Source organism: Furipterus horrens, unplaced genomic scaffold (assembly GCF_987537825.1).
Source record: "Furipterus horrens unplaced genomic scaffold, mFurHor1.1.pri manual_scaffold_13, whole genome shotgun sequence".
NCBI lineage: Eukaryota > Metazoa > Chordata > Mammalia > Chiroptera > Furipteridae > Furipterus > Furipterus horrens.
The window spans coordinates 19,493,753-19,516,366 of record NW_028327183.1 but is presented as its reverse complement, the minus strand read 5'-3'; the positions used below and the strand labels follow the sequence as shown (position 1 = coordinate 19,516,366).

The 22,614-nt window shown below is 40.6% G+C and overlaps 2 protein-coding genes and 2 non-coding genes across 4 annotated transcripts in view; 2 read left to right on the top strand and 2 right to left on the bottom strand.

Moving 5' to 3' along the window:
• LOC149994203 (leucine-rich repeat-containing protein 37B-like) overlaps positions 1-242 on the top strand; it is a 39,095-nt gene extending 38,853 nt beyond the window's left edge. Inside the window, exon 12 of the mRNA XM_090260864.1 lies at positions 27-242. Coding sequence (XP_090116990.1) covers positions 27-143 — 117 coding nt within the window. The 3' untranslated portion in view covers positions 144-242. The remainder of the gene's footprint in view (positions 1-26) is intronic.
• The window catches only part of LOC149994200 (uncharacterized), a 38,600-nt gene extending 16,771 nt beyond the window's left edge, over positions 1-21,829 (bottom strand). The window contains exons 1-4 of the mRNA XM_090260863.1: positions 21,805-21,829; positions 19,845-20,408; positions 5,322-5,436; positions 2,291-2,485 (exon numbers count right to left, since the gene is read on the bottom strand). Coding sequence (XP_090116989.1) covers positions 2,455-2,485; positions 5,322-5,436; positions 19,845-20,408; positions 21,805-21,829 — 735 coding nt within the window. The 3' untranslated portion in view covers positions 2,291-2,454. The remainder of the gene's footprint in view (positions 1-2,290; positions 2,486-5,321; positions 5,437-19,844; positions 20,409-21,804) is intronic.
• LOC149994202 (small nucleolar RNA SNORA42/SNORA80 family) lies at positions 3,909-4,043 on the bottom strand. The gene has a single exon (XR_016507935.1). It is a non-coding gene; the product is annotated as a small nucleolar RNA SNORA42/SNORA80 family (small nucleolar RNA).
• Positions 9,866-9,972, top strand: LOC149994201 (U6 spliceosomal RNA). Its single transcript, XR_016507971.1, has one exon. It is a non-coding gene; the product is annotated as a U6 spliceosomal RNA (small nuclear RNA).
• Positions 21,830-22,614: the final 785 nt, after the last annotated feature.

Below are 22,614 nucleotides of genomic sequence, written 5' to 3'. Positions count from 1 at the left end.
TTCACGTTTCCCTGTCTGTTTTCTAGGAGGGCGGTCTCTGGAGCCGGCTGAGGGGTGCATATGGCCCTTTTGAGAAAGAGGAGGCACAGAAGCTGCATGCCAAGGGTTCATCTGCTGGGGAGGAGCTTTCAGACAACATGTAAATGACTGGGAACTATTTAGAATTTCTGTCTAAAAGGAGGAAATAATGAATAGTTTCCTTGTCCCTTTCAAGAGGGAAAAGCTTTGACCTTCTTCTTCCCTCCCCAGGGAGACAGAGGACAGAGGAAGCCTCCAGCTCTGCAGCCTTGGATTCAGTTGCAATAGAAAGTGAAACCTGATACTCCTGCCAGAGTGAACCAGTCACCAATAAATTTTTTTCTCTTAAAATGTGTACATTCCTAACCACCTCTAGCCATGAGGGAAGGAATTAAAATGTAAATAGATAAATAGATATATGCACAAATAGCATGAGCCATAAGCAAGAAAAGCAAGGCTGAAGCAGGACTCCTGGGGTAGCCAGCACTTCCTCAAGCAGCAGTGTGGTCAAACAAGGGTGAAGAGGGGCTCCTGTCCCCCGTGACCCCCAATACTGTCAGTCCCCGAGAACTGGAAAACACATCCTTCTCCAGGGCTGTGGGTTATTAAGTCAAATAACAATTCATCTTGGTGCTCTGGCCCCTGGCTCACCAAGTGCCAGTTATGTACAACATCCTTGACCCCATTGGGGCCCCCCATCATCAGGTCTTAGGGCTGTCAGAATATTTGGAGCCCTGAGCCTGTCTTCACGGTGGGGCCTGTCTTCTCCCTTAAACTTATGCGCAAATGTGTGCCCTGTCTTGGTGTAGCGGGTTCTCCACCCTTACCACTTAGTTGTTTTGTTTTTATCTTTTTAATTTAAAAAATTCCCAGCTGTTGCCTAGGCAGCAGGGAGATGCTGGAGAGACAGAGCAAAGAAGAACGTGTGAGAGCAGTAATCACTTCAAGGTTCTTGTACCTTCACCGTGTTAAGGAATATGACGGTGCTCCTTATTTGCAAAGAAAACAGGTTAAAAATCGTAAAGATAAAATACAAAGCTATGGGGGTGAAGAGGAGCCAAAAAAAAAAAAAAGTGACAGACCTCAGCTGATGCCCTCTCACCCCTTTCTTACACATATACACACACACACACAGATCTCCAGAGCAGAAATCCTCTCCCACGAGCTGCTGTGTGCTGTGCTCGCCCGCCTTCCACACGTTCACCTGTGTGCATAGGCGGCATCCACCTCAGACCCTCCGACCGCCTGGCTCTGCCTTGCCCTGGAGGTCTAATGCACCAGAAACACCCATTCCTGCTCCTCCTGTCCTCAAAGATTTGTTCGACTCCCAGAGTGTCACACCTGAAGCCCATCCACAGCTTAAGGTTTGGAGTCACGGGGAAGCAGCTCTAGAGAAGGCACCACTTAAGAATTTAATGTGTGCTGTTTCTTCCTTATCTTGGAAGGAAACATTTCTTCCCAGGCTGTGGACTTGAATTAAAATAACCTTCACACTTCCATAAGAAACATTACCCTTAGTCTTCATAAGCAACAGCGGTGTTCCCGCGAGAGTGGAGAGCTGCACTCCTTTAATGATGCATTAAAATCAGTGTTCCAAACCACTGACTTAATCTGTACAATACTATTGGTTAAGAAGGTATGAAAATATTCTTTCAAATGTGTGATTTAAAAGTAAATCCTTAGCTCTTGAAAATGACTAAGCCCTAGAGTTTCAGAGTCGGACTCTGCCTACCCCTCTCATACGTGTGCATACACTGTGTTACAGTAACACAAATTACTTTCTCTTCAACAGATAACCTTTGCACTTAAAACACTCCAGCTAACTGGTAGAGGTTTCTAGGCTACTGAACATCAAAGTAAGAGTAAACCATCTTTTTCTATATTCAATTTAGACAATTCCACTTGGAAATTATGGTCTTCATGAAGCCTGCAAAACAAGTGCATTCACAAAGATGTAAATTGTACTTCACATGGATCAAACTGTCAATTACATATACAATTTACAGGGCAAATCGTATTTTTAAAAAACCTCTTTTGGAACAAATGCGAAAAAAAGCCTTTCAGGCACTTCGACATTTTTGCACAAAACACCTTTGATAATAGAAAATAATAATAGAAAATGAATTTGATTAATGTCATTTTATGACTTACAACGAAAAATCAATTTGCTACAGAAACATACTATATTCCAACAATTAGATGATGTACTTGGATTAAAATACGAGTTCTTTTGGGGAGCCACACAAAAAGGAAACCACTGTTGGTATTTTACCTGTGGGCTGCAACAGTGAAGCAGGTGGGCGAGGCTGTAAGCCCCATAGGTTTTCCATACTGCTCCGGTCCTTTAGGTCCAACAAACGTATTAAAATGAAGGGATCAAGGTCTAATAAAGCAGTGGTAGCAGCGGAGCATACATGTGCTCTTCTCGACATTCTGCTACTGGCACCCACATAGCCCTGGTTCTTGCCTGCAAGAGAAAAACAGAAAACGCATGCTACATACTTGCACAAACTTAAGTAGGCTTAACAGACAAAGCAAACAGGGATCTTCTCCAGTCTTTGGACAGCAAACTGTATAAAAGACCTGGAGACTTTTCCAGCGTGTTCTATCATCTATATTGAACTAAGCTTTAAACCAAGGAAACCACCTGACTTTTCTCTAGTGCCTCCTACAATGCCTAGCAAATAGTAAGTATGAAAATATTGGTTAAAATTGATCTTTATTAAAGCAACTTAAATATACTCTAAAGAAACACAACATTTAAAATGTTACCCAAAGAAAACTCTTAAAAGTAGGCATTGTAACAATAACATAAAATAATTGAGTTCTAACTATGAGTGTTTCAAAGAGATGCGACAGGAAGCAACTTAAGAGAAAAGTTTGATTATTCAGAAGACTCAGGCTAAATATTTACTGGCATGTTTTTCATCTACAGTCACATCCTCATGATGTCCCCTTCTCGTACTTCTTCCTCTTCTAAGGATACTCGTTCCATTACCAATCTTTCTTCCCAGCCTCAGTACCCACTGGCATTCCTGTTAAAACTGGCTGAAAACAATCTCCTTCCACCACAAAACTCTTAACACTTCCTTTTTAGGGAGTTGTCAAATCAGGCTGCATATCAAACAGTTGGAGGAGTTTTTTAAATTAGAGATTCCTGGGCTCCACACCAGATGTATGGAATGAAAATACTGGAGTGAGATCCAGGACCTTTTTTCCAAAAACGGGCTCAGGTGACTCTGAGTAGTAAGTAAGTAAGGTCAGAAGCCCGCTCTGTGGTATCTAATGCCCTGATACCTGGGTCTTTAAATGTAGGAGTTGTCCGTGTTAAATGAACCCCAGTACAGAAAGGAGCGCCACCAGTCCCCTGTTCCTCAGTACCTTCCAGGCCGTTATTCTCACCGACGAGCAAAAACTCCTTTCCTTTGTGCTGTAAGCCCTGTCTGCGCCCTCACTCCCATGTTCCCATCCTCTCTACCCACTATGGTGCTCACCCACGGGCATCAAAGGCTTTAGCATCTATTTCAGTCTCCCTCTCTCGGAGCTAAAGCTGCCATCATTGTGGGGTGTGGGGTGTGGGTGTGTGTCTGAGACCAATGTACACAGCCTAATGAGTGCTCCCCAAGAACTGGCACCACAGAACCTCCCCCACACCTCTTCAAATTGCTCGTTAACCTTCCTCCCCAAGGTAATCTCTGAGTTCAATACCATAGGTTATTTTTGCCTGTTTTTGAAATTTATATAAACGTAAAGTAAGGTATGGATGTGCTCTTATATCCGGCTTCTTAGTTTCACATTATGTTTATAAGATTCATCTATCTTTCTATGCAGCATCCTAGGCTATGACTATATCCAGTTTCTTCTTCATTCTTTACTTTTTTCATTTCTCACACTGCACAACCCCCCTCGGTCCTCACGGCCCACAGATACGGAGGCTGGGCAGCGGTTCGAGGCTGCGATGTGCTCTGGCCTGGGTGCACTGAGAGGCCCACAGAGGCGGGCCCCCCATGAATCCATTACCAGGCAATGTGTCCCATTTCTTTATTCTGCGGGGAGAGAGTCTGGGCTGCTAAGAGCTTTGGGCTATAAAGAGTGAAGCTACTGAAACTTAAAAGCAGATAACTGCTCTTGAAGCACACGAAGAAAATATCAAACGTCTCATAACAAAGCAAATGGATCAGTTACAGGCTCCTCCCTTCCTGCGCCAGCCCAGATTAATCCTGCTAAAATGTCGCACTGATCTACTTGACTATTTTCTTCTTAAGATTTTACTTATTTATTCTTAGAGAGAGGGGAAGGGAGGGAGAACGAGAGGGAGACAAACATCAATGTGAGGCTCCCTCTTGCGTGTCCCCAACTGGGAACCTGGCCTGCAACCCAGGCATGTGCCCTGACTGGGAATCGAACTGGTGACCCTTTGGTTCGCAGGCTGGTACTCAATCCACTGAGCCACATCAGCCAGGGCAAAAAGAATACTTAAATAATACAATATATTTGTATGTTCGTAAAACCATTTCTTGGACCATCTCCCTCACAACCTGCTGCCTTTTGCTAACGGGGGATCTATGACAATGCAAAACTCCCCAATTTATTCTCATACTTCTCCTACCAGGCCCACGTACACATACAGTTAGTAAACTCTATATAAATAGAGGGGCTTTAAACAGCACATTTAACGGGAACATCCCCGAAAGCACGTACTTACTCACACCTTCCTCCGTCACCTATTAGCCGCCCCTGGCACTTCCAACCTTCCACCCCACCTCACTTTCCATTGGCAGAAGGGAACGTTCCTACATAATTGAGTTCAACGCTGTAAAACAAAAATTAATCAACTGATGCTCCCCAGGGTTCAATTCACCAACGGTGTGCATTGAAGATGGGTACCTGTCAGGCTTCCTACCACGCTGAGTCCCCTAAACTCAGGGCAGCACGGGGAGGAGGACACAGACGCCCGAGAGAAGCACAGGGAGACACTGCCGCAGCGCGGCCACACAACGGCATGCAACGAGGCACGTGTTTGTACCTGCAATGCCCAGTTCACGCCTTTAAAAATGTGGCCAGTGGAACTAAAGAACTGACTTTTTTTTTGTTTTAGTTAAGTTTACACAGCCATATGTGACTGGGGACTACTGAACAGTAGAGAAATAAAGGTTCAGGGAAGGTAAGCATGAAGAACAAGATAACTGGATTTTTCTACATAATTACAAACAGCAGTAAATATCCAAAATCTAATCACAAAGCTAAACAGGCCAAGAAGACAAGGAAACACTAAACCACCAAAATACATATTTTCTGCTTACCTCTTTAAGATTACTGATTTGTTGGACATAGCGAGTTTGTGCAGCCTCCAGTGGAGTAATACACCAATGCCGGTCCCAGCATCTTTGAAAGAAAGTTGGTGAACGAACCTGAAACCTTAAAAGAATAGCTGCACGTGAAAAATAAAACAGTAAAATATATCAACCAAGCCTTGAATCTATACAAATTCTAAAATTTTGCATTGTAAGGCCAAAGTTAAAAATGAACTCAGAGCTCCTCATATTCGCCATTTATACATATAGTTCATAAATCATAATAAAATTAGGTTCTGAAGTCATCTTTAAGTCAGCCGTCTAAACTTAAACTGTAGTTTTCTAAAGACTTAACATTACCCATCATGGTTAACTTATTAAAGCCTATTTATTACAATAACCAGGCGGAAATTCAATGTTGATCACCAGTCAGGAAGAACAGGACCAACTACGCAGGAGGGAGGAAGCTAACGCTCCCTTTCCCTTTTCTTAACTAGGTCAGACCCGAGCAAAACAGGCGGTGTGTTTTTGGCCCTGCTCCCTTCCCTTCCTTCTTGCATCTCACATTCCCACATTCCCTGCTCCTCAGGAAAAAGATCAATTACAAGGTCAGCCACCCAGGACTGCTTTAAAGCCTCCAAGAGTCTCGTGTTTTCAATAACCTATAATCCCAACCCCTCCGGACAGCAGCTTAAAAATCAAAACTCTCCATATATCATAATATGGTATATGTCAGCTATAGTTAAGGAAAAAAAGTATCTATATTAAAGTCTATGAATGGATAAGTTACAGGAGTTATCAGTAGTTTTTTAAAAAATGAATACTTATTAAAGCAAAAGCAAACAATAAACAAACAAAAAGAACTACTCTCTTACACAGCCAAACATGACTCCACTGACAGTGAAAAAAAATTACAGTAACGTAAAGAGGTTTCTAAAGAGTCATAAAAGGCAAGACTAATTTGGAAGTCTCTAAATCCTAGTCCCAGTCTTGCCAGCCTTATGTTAGCTACCATTCCACTTTTCTTCCTAGTGTAAGGATCTACTGACCTTCTAGCAGTTATCTGCGGCAGGTATCTGCTTTTCGTAAGGACACTCCTGCCTCAGAGGGCAGGAGGGATTTACTCAACCACCATCCTGAGTGCACACCGCCCAGACAGCATACACTAACAGGACATCAGTAAGACTTTCTCAAGAGCAGTATCTTTGAATGACTAATCAAACCATGGTCAACCTTGCACATTTTTAATATGAGTGCCATTAAGACAAAAGCAAGCACAAGATAAAATTCTTTAACGTTCTTTTTTAATAAAATAGATATATCTTTATATATAGTTACAGAAAAGCCTTAAGTACCTTTCTAATATGTACATATAAAACTACATCAGAATCTTGAACAATCTGTCATTAAATATTATGAGTAACAAGGTCATTAAAAGCTTCCCCTTCATGATCCCGCAGCAATTTATTGACACTGCTATGACCGCACTACCTTATAGAATAATAAATTGTTTTTATCTGCCCATTTCATCTTGAGGTTCCTGAGGACAAAAACCATATCTTCCTCTCTCTTAATATTAGCTCAATGCCAGGCACAGACTCAGTAAATGTTGCTAAATAAGGGACAATTAAACACCACAACAGGAATCTGTTTCTGTACTAAGTATGAGAAAAGTTGTTATAATCAGGGATGGCCTGAATAAAAAACTAGAGGTAGGATAAACTGCATTAAAAAAGAAACTCACAGATTCCCACCAGAAAGATTCAACATTACTAATACTCCAGTAAAGAGAGAACTAAGGGTATAAAACAGCTCTTTCGTAGGTTGGTAAGATTGATGTGAAAAGGCAACAAAGTGTTTATTTTGTTGAATTATGTTTTTAAAATACAAAAATAATTAAAAGGTTTTAAAATGGAACTAAACTAATCCCCCAAAGTTGACAAAAACATGCTTTTTTCCTACATTAAAAATGCAATGATCTCCTTCTCCACTTCTTTACTCTCCCAGAGAACTTCCGAAGAACACAGAATAGTAAAGGTTGATACAACAGCAGCTCACCCAGCATGCTCAAGAACAAAGCTCAGAATAGGTGACATTTAAGAGTTTATCAAATCACTCCAAGGAAAAAAGCTTTCAAAATTGTTTTGAAGAACACTTTCTGTACTGTTAAAACACTCTGAAACCTCTCAGTTCAAAACACATTTGAATCTTTTCTTTTAATCCTCACCTGAGGACATGTTTTCAGTGCTTTTAGAGAGAGAGGAAGGAAAAGAGAAACACTGATGTGAGAGAGAAACATCGACTGGTTGCCTCCCATACACACCCGGACCGGGGATCGAACCTGCAACCGAGGCCTGTGCCCTGACCGTGAATCGAATCTGCAACCCTTCGGTTAATTACCGGGATGACACACCAACCAACTGAGCCACACAGGCTAGGGATGAATCGACCTTTTAAATATTCAAGCCCTCGTTTTTATCATCATTTTTTATCATCAAATTAAAACACCTTGTAATGATGACCGAAACTTCTGACGTGTAAAGTTTATTCCAACGATGGGGTTTATGTGCTTTGAGAGTTTGTCTTGTCTTTTCCTGAAAATAACACACCAACTCTATCACTTTGTTTTGTAAGTTTTTGTCTATTCCCTTACTTTTAATTTATTATCTAGAAGGATCTGAAAATCATTTTGTAAAATTAACCTTGTAAAACCAGTCAGTCACCCAAATATGAACAATGTCAAGTGAAAAAAAAAGTATGTGATTTTCACTATTCTTTGATTTTCAAATAGTGAGGCTGCAAGAAGTTCAAAAGGTAAATTGGAACTTACTGTACTTATTAGAAGTACTTTCCTTTTTATGGAATTACTAACTAGATGTCAAACACATTTCTGACTGACTTACTTAACTGCACAGGACTCCTGAAATGAAATGGTTCAGAACATATGCTACGGTTATGGTTAGTATGCATTTCAATATTCATCTTTGTTAAAGGTATAAACTTTAAAATAAACTTCTGGTAGGTGACATTATTTCCTCCTGACAAAAGCCGCAGCATCAAATCTTTCCTACCTTAAAATGACTGGATCATTTTGTCAATTCAAGTATCCTTCATTTGCAAATAAGTCCAAACGGAAAAGGCTATTATAGCCCCAGAATTCTCCAACCTCAAAGTCAGATGCAGGCTCTCGAATGATGTTTTTCGTAGGATCACCGCAGGACTGACGAACCGTTTCTACACTATATTCATATCTCAAATTGAAGAAGAGAGCATGAATATAGTTGGTAAACCAGAATAAAAGCCACATTCATTGTGTAATTACCTGAGAAGAAACTTAGCGATATATACAATTACATTTCTTCCATCAGAATAGTATTATTTATAAAGACAGCAGCATTGTCAATGGCTGGCACCGGGTCCTTCCCTCCTCTCAATGTTCGTCAACATAGCAGGTATAAAACGTCACCTCGATAAATCAAAAATTTTGCATAAAACAGTACTTTCAAAGTTACTTTGTTTTGTTTTAGCAAAGCTATATATTATTTCATATAGTCATTACTCATATTTCCTCACATGTAAAAATTATGCCATTTCCTTTGAGATTTATCACCATGCAATTTTAAAATAAATGAATTTTGAAGCCCTGGCTGGTGTGGCTCAGCGGATTGACGATTAGCCTGCAAACTGAAAGGTTGCTGGCTCAGTTCCTGGCTGGGGCACGTGCCTGGACACACCGATGGCAGATACACTTCTTACAACTCTAGCAAAATATGCTAAGTTTTCCATGGGGATTTTCACATCTACATATTTTGGAAAAAAAAAAGTTACAAATGAAATAAATTAATACTGGAACATAATTACCTCAACAAATCCCTAAGTTGGGGAAAGCTGACCAATTTTTAACCATCATACCTCGGAAAACAATGTAACATGTATCCCATGGCATCTGTAACTAACCTAAGAATTACACTGGAACACAATTTCTTTTTAAATATTGTTTCAATTAATATGTAAGAATTTATAACAACATGAAAAATGCAGTCCAGTTTCTGAATAATGTACAAATATGACATTTCCTAGCGTCACTAGAGATCAGCGATCTTCAACCTGTTCCGTCTCATGGCACACATGAGCTAACCACAAAGTTCTGTGGCACACCAAAACATACATTGTTTGCTGACCTGACAAAAAACAATAGTTCTAAGTTGTATTCATTCACACCAAACAGCTATTATTTGTTGCCTGTTGTCACTTCATTTGACAAACTACGGGCAAAGAAGCTGTGTCCCTAAATAAATAGTCAGGTATTGCATGTTTTAGAAACTCTTGCAGCACACCAGTATGCCGAGGCAGACCGGTTGAAATCACTGCCATAGAAGGTAAATTCTAGCCTACTACTACATTTCTGGGCAAATCAGATTATGTGAGCCTGTATGCACGCACAAATACTTTTTCTAAACGTGGCCAATGCTAACAATAATCAAGACACGTGTTAACTGCACAAAGTAGTACCAGATCCTAATGAAAATTGAACTCAATTTTTAAGTTTTCCCATGCTTGCTTTGGCAGCACGTATACTAAAACTGGAACAATACAGAGAAGATTAGCATGGCCCCTGTGCAAGGATGACACGCAAATTTGTGAAGTGTTCCATATTTTAAAAAATAAAGAGTTTTCCCATAATTTGGGAATCCACATGCAAATGAATGAAGATGAACCTGGTAAAAAACTGAACTGCATTCCCCACACCCCATATCCCTACGTTGAAGGTCATGATGTAACTGTACTTGGAAAAGGGGTTTTTAAGGATATTAAATGAGGCCATAGTTTGAAGGCCTAACCCAACAGGACTGACGTCCTGACCAGAAAAGAAAGATGCCAGAAGTGTGTACACACAGCGAAGAGGCCACATAAGGACGCAGAGAGAAAAGCCTCATCCAAGTCGAGGACAGAGGTCTCACCAGAAACCAAACATGACAATACCTTGACCTTGGACTTCCTTACAGCCTCCAAAACTGTGAGAACGTAAACTTACACTGTTTAAGCCACCCAGTCTGTGCTGTTCTGTTACGGCAGCCCTGGTGGAGATGAGCTGTGCGACAGTGTGAGCATACTCAACACTACTGAGCTACACACTTAAAAATAGTTAAGACAATAAATTTTATGTTACGTGCATTTTTCCCAAAATTTAAAAAAAATTTTTTTTAAGTTTTCTCCTGCATTTAAAAGACACAGTGTTGCCTTTGTTCTGCTCATCACTGAAGTACACTGGGCTTAGAGAAAACACCTATATAGGTCCACATTTTATTCTCATAAGTGATCTATGTATCAAACAGAAAATTAATAAAAGTATGAAGAAACGGTATATTAGTTACTGTCTGGAAGCTCACTTAGCATGATTTCCACACCGTCTAATGTAGGCTATAACTTTTAAAATATAAGGAATTTATCAGAACAACTCTAATCAGTGACCTATAGGCACCTCAGCAAACCCAAAGGAAGCCAAGAGGCATTGAGGGGCTAAGAAAAGAGATTAGCAGATTAGCAACTGTGGCACTTCCACTTTCATGAAAGGCTCTGATAAAAGAAGCATCACCCTGGCCAGTGTGGCTCAGTTGGCCAGAGCGTTGACTGAAAGGCTGCCAGTTCAATCCCTGGTCAGGGTTTGTTGGTTCAGTCCCCAGTCAGGGCACAGAAGAGAAGGCAACTGATCGATGTTTCTCTCTCTTTTCCCCCACTTCCTCTTTCTCTAAAAGCAAAAAAAAAAAAAAAAAAAAAAAAAAAAAAGTCCTTTGGTGAGGATTAAAAAGTTAGAATGACCCTTCCAGAGAGTAATACCCCAACCATGTCAGAAAAAAAGTGTTTCCCTACAAAACTTAAAAAAAAAAAAAAAGGCTTTCTGTAGTTTCATTAAAATAACATGTAACAACATCTATTAAAACATAAACAGAGAAATCAAAGACACACTCGTCCTTTTCATTTTCTTGTGTTTGGTGAGATTGCAGAGCTGGAGAGTATCAAGCTGCTGTGTTACTTCTCCTGCCCAGCGACAGTTTACTAGCTCCCGTAGCTGGAGTGGAGCGCTGGAGAGAAGATACATATGCACACTTTAAAGAACCTGAAATTATTTTCTAAAATAAACACATTCTAAAGGTAAATACGTGAGGTGATGGTTCTGTTAATGAACTTGATGGAGGGGAATCCCTTTACAATATATACATATATCAAATCATAAGTTTAAATATCTTACAATTTTTTTCAATTACAGTGTATCTCAATAAAGCTTGAAAAGAAAGAAATTGTCAATTAAAGGAAAACACATTTCTCAAAATAGAACAATCAACCGATCAATGTTTCTCTCATTGGTGTTTCTTTCTTTCTCTCCCCCTCTTCCTTCTTTCCTCTAGCTCTAAAAGCAATGAAAAAATGCCCTCAGCTTAGGATAAATTAAAATATAATAAAATAAAATTTAAATTAATTAAAATAAGACTTCATTACACAGGTACACCAGACATATTTCAAGTGCTCAATTGCCACATGTAGCTGACGGAGTGGGGCAGCAAAGTTATATAACATTTTCCATCATTACAGAGTTCCACTTGATAGTACAGTTGTTAAAAGTGAGTATGAAAAGATAATAGATGAAGAAAAATGCACAAAAGATGTGAAGAGGTAGTTTAAGAAAAAAACAAGTATAAAGGTGTAAAAATATTTCTAGAGTTGCTCAGTTTCAATCATTTTTAAAAAAACGTTAAAAATGAGATACAATTTTTCACTGAGCAGAATGACAAAAACAATGATAGACTACCCTGACTGGTTGGCTCAGTTGGTTGGGTGTCGTCCTGCAAAGAGAAAGGCTGCCAGTTCGATTTCAGGTCAGGGTACGAGCCAGGGTGGGAGGTTCGGTCCCTGGTTGGGGCACATAAGAGAGGCAACCGATCGATGTTTCTCACGGTGATATTTCTCACCTTCTCTTTCTCCCTCCCTTCCCCACTCTCTAAAAATAAATTATATTTTAAAAAATGATGGTTGGTAATAGACAGTATTCATAGGAATGTGAGGAAAAGGAACTTTCGTATCTTTTACTAGGAATGTAAAATGGTAAAAAACTATCCTTCAGTGCAGCCTGCCAGCATTATGTGAAATAACCAAAAGTGGACACAACCTAAATGTCTCTCAATATAAACATAAATAAATCAACGTATGGTCGCATAACAGATTATACAAACATTTTCTGAATGACCTATATTTACTTCAAGAAAAGTACCACCATATTCTTCATTTAAAAAGCAAAAAGTAGAACAGTATTTAATCATTTGCGTTGTAAAAAAAAATTATATGTATACATATCAGTATATACATAGAAAAAAACGTTGAGAAAAACAGACACCAAACCCAACAATTTCATCTGAAACTGTTATTTCATGAGAAGATTAGGAGAGGAGAAACAGAATCAGAAGACTTTGTATTTTATATTTATACTATCAAGATTTTTTAAACCAGAAACCTTTTTCATTTTCATTATAAAAGGTTGGAAAGATAAAAGGTAAGTTAAGAAGTTACACATGATTTTCTAAAAGAAGGTAAACGATGTAATGCATTCTATATAATTCTGAGTCAGATAACTTAGTTTGCATTGCTCTATCTATAAACATTGCAAACTGTCTTCTTTCTGTAAACCGCGTGGATCTCCTCTCCTTCTCCAGAGCACCCCTGGAACACCCGCCAGTAAGGGAGACAGTGCCAGAGCACGTCGCCCTCTGAAGTGTTCACAGCTGCCTATATATCCCTGACTGCGTCCTCTGACGCAGTGGGCGTTGCCAACAGTTCTGACCATTCACAGACCCTTACGTAGGCTCTGTGTGCTTTCCATGCCGTCCCCTGGTTCAAGACCCCTCCCATCTACCTGAGGCCTTGGAAGCATCCAAGCAATTTTGTATAATGAAAGACACCAGCCGTCAGCCTCAGGCATGTGGAGGCATTCTTGAAAGCTGCTTCCTTCTCCCCACCCCCCAGCCCCAAACTCCAGGGATTTTTGGACTCCCCTGTTTCTGTAACAATTTCACTGCTATACAAAGTATAGCAGTAATATATCTTAAAGCCAAAAAAAAAAAAATGAGGAATTTTTTCACAGACGAGTCTAAAGCTGTCATGGGGCCAGTGTCTGAACAACAACAAACTAAACTACTACTAGTGGAACTACAACTTCCCACTAAAGAACTTAATTTTACAATAAAGATTCAGAGACATATATGCAGGCAGATGAAGATCCATTAAATAGCATGCCCCCCTTCAGCTGTGAGTCCAGAAAGCCTGCCCCTTCTGGCTCAGGCAGGTGGGGTTAGGGATGCAGCTACACCTAGTGATCAGCTGTGGATCACAACAGGAGGAGCAGTAAGAAGGAAGCTAGACAGCCTGTGAAAAGCATTCTGCAACTGACTCTCTCAAAGCCTGGGGACAACATTTCCAGGCTATATCTGTCAAATGACATCACAATCATTCTTGTTTGCCTGGAGTGTTAAATGACAGAGTTGCAATAATTGTCTTTTGTGGATAACAGGAAAACAAGGCTTGATTTTAGCATATAGACACTGTCAGTACTTTAAAGAGATGTATAATGAAAACCTTTCATTTTCTACTTGAAAGTTGAGTTCATTTCCAAAGGCAAAGTTTCACATTTCCATAATACAGTTCCAAAGTCTATGTATACTAATTCCCAGTGACTACAGAAGTCCTTGTTTCTTTGCATTTCAGAGAATTTTTAAACTTTTAGGGAATGGATGACTTTTCAAAGTATGGTAAGTATATCTTTCTTACCTTTGCTCATCGCCACCCCAATACTCCCCCAGCAAAAATGGATCTTACAAACAGTAAGTGTTCAGTAAGTATTTACTTGAATTAAAGGCATTATTTTAATAGGCACTTGGGCTCTGTCCTTATTATAACAAGCAAACAAATGTCTTCTATACACAATATCAACCCAGAAAATTTTCCAATGGCTAATCATCACTGCAAAATTTAATTAAAACTTTATATTGTGGTAAGTAAAATTATAGAAAACTTTTTTAACAACTGGCTGGATCCAATATCTCCCCCAGACCAGACTATTATTTGAAATGTCACACTGGTAGTTTCACCTAACAATCGCATCAGCCTGTTTATAACTTTGGCAGTGTTAATCAAGACGCTAATAAGTACATGAATGTAAATTATATTTTCACCTCTAGCCCTCTTTCAGCTCTTGTCAAGAGAGGCTGAAAATGCAGGATGAGGATCTCAGCATTTTTAGAACAGTAGTTGTCACTCTTCAGCAAGTATCAGAATCCCCTGCAGGGCTTGTTCCAACAGACTGCTGCCTGCATGCCCAGAGTTTCTGATTCAGGAAGCCTGGGTGTGGCCCCAGAGTCTGCATGTTTAACAAGTTACCAGATGCTGATGCTGCTGGTCCAAGAACACTTTCAGAACTATTCTTTTAAACCAATGTTCTCAAAATGCAGCCACAAACCAGGATCACCTGGGGATGCAGTGGGCCACTCCAGGGACCTTCTACTTCAGAATCACCATGGCTCACCATAGAAATCAATGCTGAGAAGAACCACTCCAGGTGATCCTGGGCACACTAACTTTTGAAAAGCATAGGTTTAAACACAGTTCACTGTCAACACTGGCTCAATACCCCCAGGTCTTCCCCAAGGCCACTGAAGCTGCTGAGGTATAGGATGTCCACTTGATCTACCTGCACATTTTGTCATTCTTTTGATTACCCTCCCTTAACTTTCCATATGTTCCACCATTAAACAGCAAAGAGAATATTAAGGACAACCACCCTTCCCTGCAAGGATCTCCAGAACTTATGTTGCTTACACCTCAGCATATAGCCCTTTCCTTCTCATGCCCATTACATTTTTTTTTTTTCTCAAACAGTCCCACCCTTAATTATGCCCTGGTCTTGCCAGCTGCCCCACCAATGGTGGTGGGGGACATGGGGGAACTACAGACTACAAAGGTTGATGACTAAGGCTTTCCTACTCCCCACCCAACGCCAGCCTTACTTATTTTTCTCTCTTTAGTTTTTTGGAGCTACAGTGTACACTCAAGCTTTCTGATGACTAAACTGAAAACCATGGCAGTATTTTAGGAACCTGAGAAGCTAAATCTTCCTATGATAGGAAGTCTCTATTATTTTATATCTTCTTAAAATGTTTCATTAGTGAGTTTGAAGATCTTTAATAATTAAATGTTCTCTTACCAAATAAGCTTATTAATATGTCGATTTGTAAAGACAATAAACACACTAGATATGAAACTATAAGGAAGTTTGTGGGAAAGTTGGATTTCAAGGAGAAGAATCTTAGAATTCAAGTTAAAAGCACCATGGACACCATCCTTAGGAAAAACATAGTGTTGAAAAATATGTAACTAGTTATTCAAATGGCTGACCCTCGAACAGAAAACTATGTCTTACGATAACAACAGTCACTCTACAAAACTTAATAAAATCTAAAACAAAAACTAAAGGGAAACAATAGTTAATCCAAAATAGTTCCTCTACCAAAATGGATATATACAGCTTACTGATTCCTAGAATGTATTACAATCATTATAGAACTAAGAAAAATTTAAATAAAGTCATCAACTTCTACAGAACTGTCAGAAATACTTCCATATTAAAAGTTACTTTTTCCAAAACTAAAGATTATGTTTTATTCATATAGGGTTTATAGTATCTGAACACATAATATAAATTACTTGTTAAGTTCATTTAGAATTACACTAGTCTAGTTACATATATTCACATATCCATACATCACTATCTGTAAGTAACTTCTAAAAACCTGTAAAATAACCTTTTGACAACATGAGAGATTAAATTCTTTAATTTTCCAGATCAGAACAACTTATTGCACTCAAGCAATACTTTACATACACATAACACTAAAAATGTTATAGTAATTTCTTGGCGTATTTCTTTCATGCTCACTGATTTCAATTTGAAGTATTTTCATCATATCAGTTATCAATCTAGTTAAAGCACCATAAAAATGTAAAATGTCATGACTCTAGTTATCTGAAAAAGTCAAACTGCTAAACAAATCTATCCCCACTCTTTGTAAATTTAAATACTTTAGATCTTTGTATCTTGAAATAATTTTACTTATAGAAAAGTAGCAAAAAATAGTACAAAGATTTCAAGTACACACTTCATTTGCCTTCCCCAAATGTTTACATCTAACCAAAACTAAGAAATTAAACACAGGTACAATACTATAATTAAATTACTCTTTCACCACATTTGCCCTTAAAAGAATATTTTTAAAAAATGAATTTCTCAACAAGAGTCCCAAATTCACAGGGTTATGTTAAGGTTTAATCTATTCCAAATACTATAGTGAAACAAAGGGCCCAATCCGTTTGTATTTCTATTTCTGCAGATCAACAGCTTGCTTAACAGAACCTAACATATCAGTCCCATTAAAATGTAAAATTAAACGCATTGTTGTATAATATATATTACACCTTGGCCTTTGAGAAACTGGGTCAAAGAGGAATTACTTGACAGCTGTTTGGCTTCTCACTATGGAAAAAATTTTCAAGCAAAAGTAAAATAATTTAACTTTCTTCCTCACAGCTTACTCGTACACCTTTTAACAAAAATTATTTTAATGATTATTAAAAGCCTGGAAGGCAGAAAGTGAGCTTCCAATATTGTGCCTAACAAATGAAATATTATCAAATTGGATAGTAATTTTTTAATGGAATGTTTATAGTAAAAAAAGTCCTCATGGACTAAAAATATTCTTTTTTTTTCTTACAATAAGCTTGGCACTCTATTTCTGATATCTGGCATCCAAATTACATGCAGCACACTTCCAGAAATGATTAATTAACAATCATATAAATTCCAAATCCATTCCAAAAGAGGTATGAGAATGAAGGGTACCACATAAGGGCAATAGTAAAGTACCTTGTGTGTAAATCTTAGTTACACAGAAATACCTCCACTGACTACATAAAACCTCATGATAGTCCATTGGGATGGCCTAAAGAGGACCCATGAAGAAAATGTTCATATCAAATGAAGGTAAAATGCAAGCCAATTCTAATTTCTAAAAATCACTTCTCTCCCTCCCTTTTGCATGAGTCAATTCACATACTGGTTACAAATGATCAGGATTCACATTAGTAATTTATTCAACAAATAATGAATGCCAGTTAGGTCTAAAGCTCTATGCTAAGTGTTTTATGGAGAACTAAGAGGGAAAAAATTAACTGCCTTCAAGAAGCTTACAATCTAGCTTCTCTGTCTTTAAAATTGACTCCCACATTAGGTGGAAAGTAGCCACTTAATTTCCAAAAGAATCATTTAAAAATGTGTGTCACTCATAATATCATAATTAACTGTCAACATACAAAAACCTGATTTTCCCCAAGCATTAAGTGCCTTATAGCTGTACTACCTAAATGCAGAGGAAAAAAAAAAAAAAAAAAAGGTGGACTGCAACAGAGCCGATCCTGACGCACACAAAATTGGCCAACTTCAAATTTTTAAACTGTCAATGTTTCTAAGCAATATCTCAGATACTGTACTTCATTTCCCCTTTGCCCACGAATACACTAACTAATGATGTGGTAACTCAAACAGGATGATATATTTCCTCTTGAGAAAAAATCTGGTTAAATTTTAGTAAAGGTCTATTTTGGTTTGACCGATCATTTAAATCAACCTTAACAAAGACACAGGTCAGTACTACCCAGGCTAAAATACTTTTTAATGATGAGGGACTAATTGTGTAAATAAGCTACATAAATATTTGTTTCCACCCTCTTGCAAACAACTTAAAAATCCATCCAAATGCTATTTAACACAGCTTAAGTTAAAACAAACTCCAGGCAGAAAGTTATGATTCTAAAGTCCTCACACTTGCCTTCTAATACTAATGAGTTATCAAGCTGTAAAACTGGCAAGTCTACTCCATATTTCACTAATAAGAAAGAACGCAGGCCAAAATCTGCATCAATTTTATACCAGAGAGAAGTGTATCATTTTGTTAAACCCTCTAGAGCAAGTGCAATTACCAGACAGTTAAGAAAATATTCAAGTTAGGACAAGGCTATTTCTCTACTGAAGTAATGGTTTGGGTTTCACAGCAATGAGCCAATCAGCCGACTAACTAGAAGCTCAAACTTCATCTCCCCCACCAACTGTGGTCAGGGGACACGGAGACAGCCTTTTGTGCCTGTATGAACCTGGACTCCAAGAAGTAAAAATGTGTGTCTCCACAATTAAGGGTCAAATATCTTCAATGTTTAAAGTATGCATTTACTGCCAGTGAAAGTCTCCATCAAATTGAAAAAACAAAAATCCAACTTACTCATTCCTCCAGAATGGAAACCTACTTTACAACCCAAGTCTAAGGCTATATAACGGGTTCTTCATTAAAAGAAAAGCAGGAACCCCAGTACCACAACTGTATCTGGACCTTCATGAAACTAACACACATGAGAAAGTGTGCAATGTGCAAGCGTTTGCTGTCTATCCACATGTCTGTCCCAGGTACCACTGGCGATATAGAGGTAACCCCTGTAGATTCAGGCAGGGTTCGAGCCCTCACCTGACCCCAGACTCGCCTCCAGAGGTCCTCTGTACCGGGGGCTCCTCCGAGCTCGGAACGTCCCTCGCGCGAAAGCAGCCACCCGCACGCGGGCGCGCACACACGCACATATACACACTCGCACAATTGCCAGTCCCTTTCCTGCCCACCTGGGACCCTCGGGGCGGTGCAGCTAGGCTGACAAAGTTGTCAGTGGCCACTGGCTCTCCGCTGGGGATCGAGAGTGGGAAAGCGGAGTCCTGCGAGCGCAGGACCACCGCGGCGCGAGGCCTGGGGTCCAGGCTACTCCCTCCCGGGCTGCCGTGTCCTCCCGCTAAGACCAACGAGGAACACCCGCCTTGGCTTTCCGGAGCTGCCACGCGACCGCCGGGATGAGCTTGGGTCACCGGCGACGATCAGCGAGAGGCGGCGGCAGGAAGGGCAGGGTGCTGGGCGACCGTCGCAGTCGCTGAAGCTGCTGCTGGGTCGGGGCGATCGCCGCGGCCGCCGCTGAGCACCGGAGATCCCTCCCGACCGCGCAGCGCCCACGCTCGGCGGCCGGGCAGCTGCAGCTCCGAACTTCAGGCAAAGTTTTCTGCTGTTCCTCTTGGAACCGGCCCGGGACTCGGACTGGTGGCCGACCGCCCCGAGCAAGCGCCCAGGCCGCGGCGGAGCAGGGGCCAAGATGGGGGCCTTTGGCTCCGAGGCTAGTGCGCAAGGTTCGTCCGCTCCGTCAGCTCGAGTTCTAGGTGCCCGCCTTCCCCACCGTCCCTTCACCAGCGCCGGCAAACAGGCAGGCGCGGTGCCCGCCCCGCCGCGCCCCCTCTCCCGACCGGCCGCCCGCCTTAGACTCTCCACCCGGGGAGTTGCCGGCGTCCCGGGCTCCAGCTCCCGCTCCCGCTTGCGTTCCCCAGGCGACGGCAAAAGTGGCCCCGCTTACCTGAAAACGCCTCCCCTGCTGCAGTTAGCAAAAGTCCGACCAAAGTCGCCAGGCAACTCCCAAGTCTCCTCATGTTGCAGAGTGCGCGCCGGGCCGCTCCCCGGGATGGTGGGTCGGCGCGCGAGGGCGGAGGGCGGGCGGGAGCTTTGGGTTCAAGGCAGCTACGAGAAAAGGGTAAACAGCCAGAAAACAGAACCAGTCCTCCAAAGTGCCAACAGTTGCAGAAGTCCGAACTCCAGCGGTTCCCGGGGCTTGGGGAGAGGGGCCTGGGTCCTCTTCCCCCGCCGCTGACCCCACTCGGCGTCTGCCTCTGCTGCGAGAGGGAGCGGAGAGCGCGTCGGCCGAGCCAAAATCCTCCCTCCGTTCCGGCGGCTGCACCCGCCGCCGCTCTCCTTCCCCAGCTCAGGACACGAGCCCCGCGTCCTGTCCGCTGCCTGTCCGCCGGCAGCCCCGAGCCCAGCCCCCGGGAGGCGGCGCGCCAGTGGCCGAGCCCGCGCCGGCTCCGCGCAGGGCTCTTGCTCCCCGACTGACTGGTGGTGCCCCGCAGGCCGGCTGAAGGCTGTGCTTACAGCTGTAAGACATTACTTCTACAATGCTTTTGGTTTGATGTATGTATGTATGTGTGTGTATCAGGAAGTCATTAAAATTTGCATGGAAATCTGATTCAGTACGTTTGCCTGCTTACAACTCAGAAGACTGATGATTCATTAAAAACTTTTTATGTGGAACACGAGTTCTGGGCCTTGAGTTGAAAGCAGGTAGAGGATGGAGAATGGAGGGTGTGCTAGAAGAAGGCTTTGGTGCTTACTTTAGAACTGGGGCGAATGCTGGAGGCCAAAGAGCAATGATTACTGAGTGAGTATATAGGAGAGAGTGAATGAGAGTTAGACTTGTCAGAGACTTGTTAAAATGGATAAGATTTTAGAATCTCCCTTGGAGGAAAAGTCCACTGTTCAACAAAATGATTTATTTCAAAATATAGCAGCTTAAGCAGAAAGCAAAGCATTTAGTTTTTATGGGCTGCAAAATGTAAAAGCTTACAGAGCATCAATTTGTTTTCAGATGGGTGAGTATTCATTTTAATCTCTTACTCCTATTCAATATGCAGAGAGCAGATTTATCGCATACTATGAAAAGAATATGTTTTAGTTTGGTTTACTGAGGCTCCATTACTTCCCCCTGCTTCCATAGATAAAAATCAGAACAGATTCGAATATGGGCTTTGACAACTAGTGAAAAGGAACTCACTGGACCACATCTGTTTTATAGTCCAGTTTTGATGGATCCTCTTTTCAGTTCGAATAGTTTGAGATACTTTAAATCATGTCATAATCACATGCTTGAAATTGACTCATTGTTTTCTCTCTAGATACAAAATTATAAAGCAGTCTAAAGCATTCCTTTTAAAGTAAATGCTGATAATGTATAAATCAAATTACTGGACAATGTTTAGCATGTAATAATCACTTAGTGAATGCATAAATAAATGACTTAGTGAAGTTCCCTTAGGGAAGAAAAAAATATCAAATTATTTAAGTTTATCACTGTTTCTTTTCTTTTTATTGAGTTTGACTGTGACTTTTTTAAGCATTTGTAATAACCGTAACAATAGGCTCAGGTAGTGGGTTTTGAGCTTCGTATCCTTAGCAAGTTGCTAAATTTAAGGGAAAAAGTGTTACCTTTTGTTAATTAAATATGTAAAAGTAAGCCTGTAATTTTATATTGTATAATAAAAATTTATAATTCAGTTATTGCCAGAGAGTAGAATTTTGATATTATACTGATAACTAAAAGAATAAATTTATTATGCAGTAGATTTATCATGACTCTTGGGGAGGAATTTGATTTAGTCACTGGTATGTTGAAAGAACCATGGTTCACTAGAAAGAAGGTGCCATGACAGAGAATAATAGATATCTCAGAAGTTTTTATATCTGATAGAGAGTGAAACTAATTATACCTACACAGAGCTCCGACTTCCTCATGTTAACATTGGCTTGTCTGTAGTACAGCAGGCATGGTCTTGTTTTTTTATCATACTGTGTGTTACACTCTCAGGTGATGAAACTTAAAAAAAAGAGGCTACTTTCACAACAATCCCAAGAACTGTGGTCTTTTACTTCCTTTACTTTTGAAATGTAGACCACTAAACGTAGTATAAATCTCCACAATTGTTACCTACTGGCAGTATGTCATGTGTATGTTATAGGGATTCTTGCTCTATTTTCTCATTTTGTCAGTTTCCATCTCCATCCTCTTTGTGGTTTGTGTGGCTTTTTGGAAAGTCCCTCCCATTCTTTCCAGGGCTGCTCAGTGGGCAGGGAGCCACTGTGGGGAGCTCGTTGACAGTTCTGTGTTACTGACTCTCAGAAGGTTTGGAGTGGGGGGCCTGCCCAGTCACAGAGGGATTTGGGCAAGTGGAGGGTGTTCAGGCCCTGGCATCAGCTGTGGGGTCCCTGAGTGTGGAAAGAAGGCCAGAGTTACCTCCCATCCTTCCTCTCACTTTCCGGGAAGATCAGGTATACTAGATTTTGAATTCTGTTTTACTATTGAATACCATGTGGCCTTGGGCATGTTATTTAAATTTTCTGAGCCTCAGTTTTCTTTTCTGGAAAAATACCTTGTTGGATCATTGTAAAGATCAAACAAAAGAACTGGTGCCATCATGTTAGGAGGCCTCTTGAGGTGACAGAGTTATGTCAGTTCAATAGTGAGAAAAAGAGGTGATCAGCCTGTTCTGCCATCATCCATGTCCATTGTAGGTTTACCA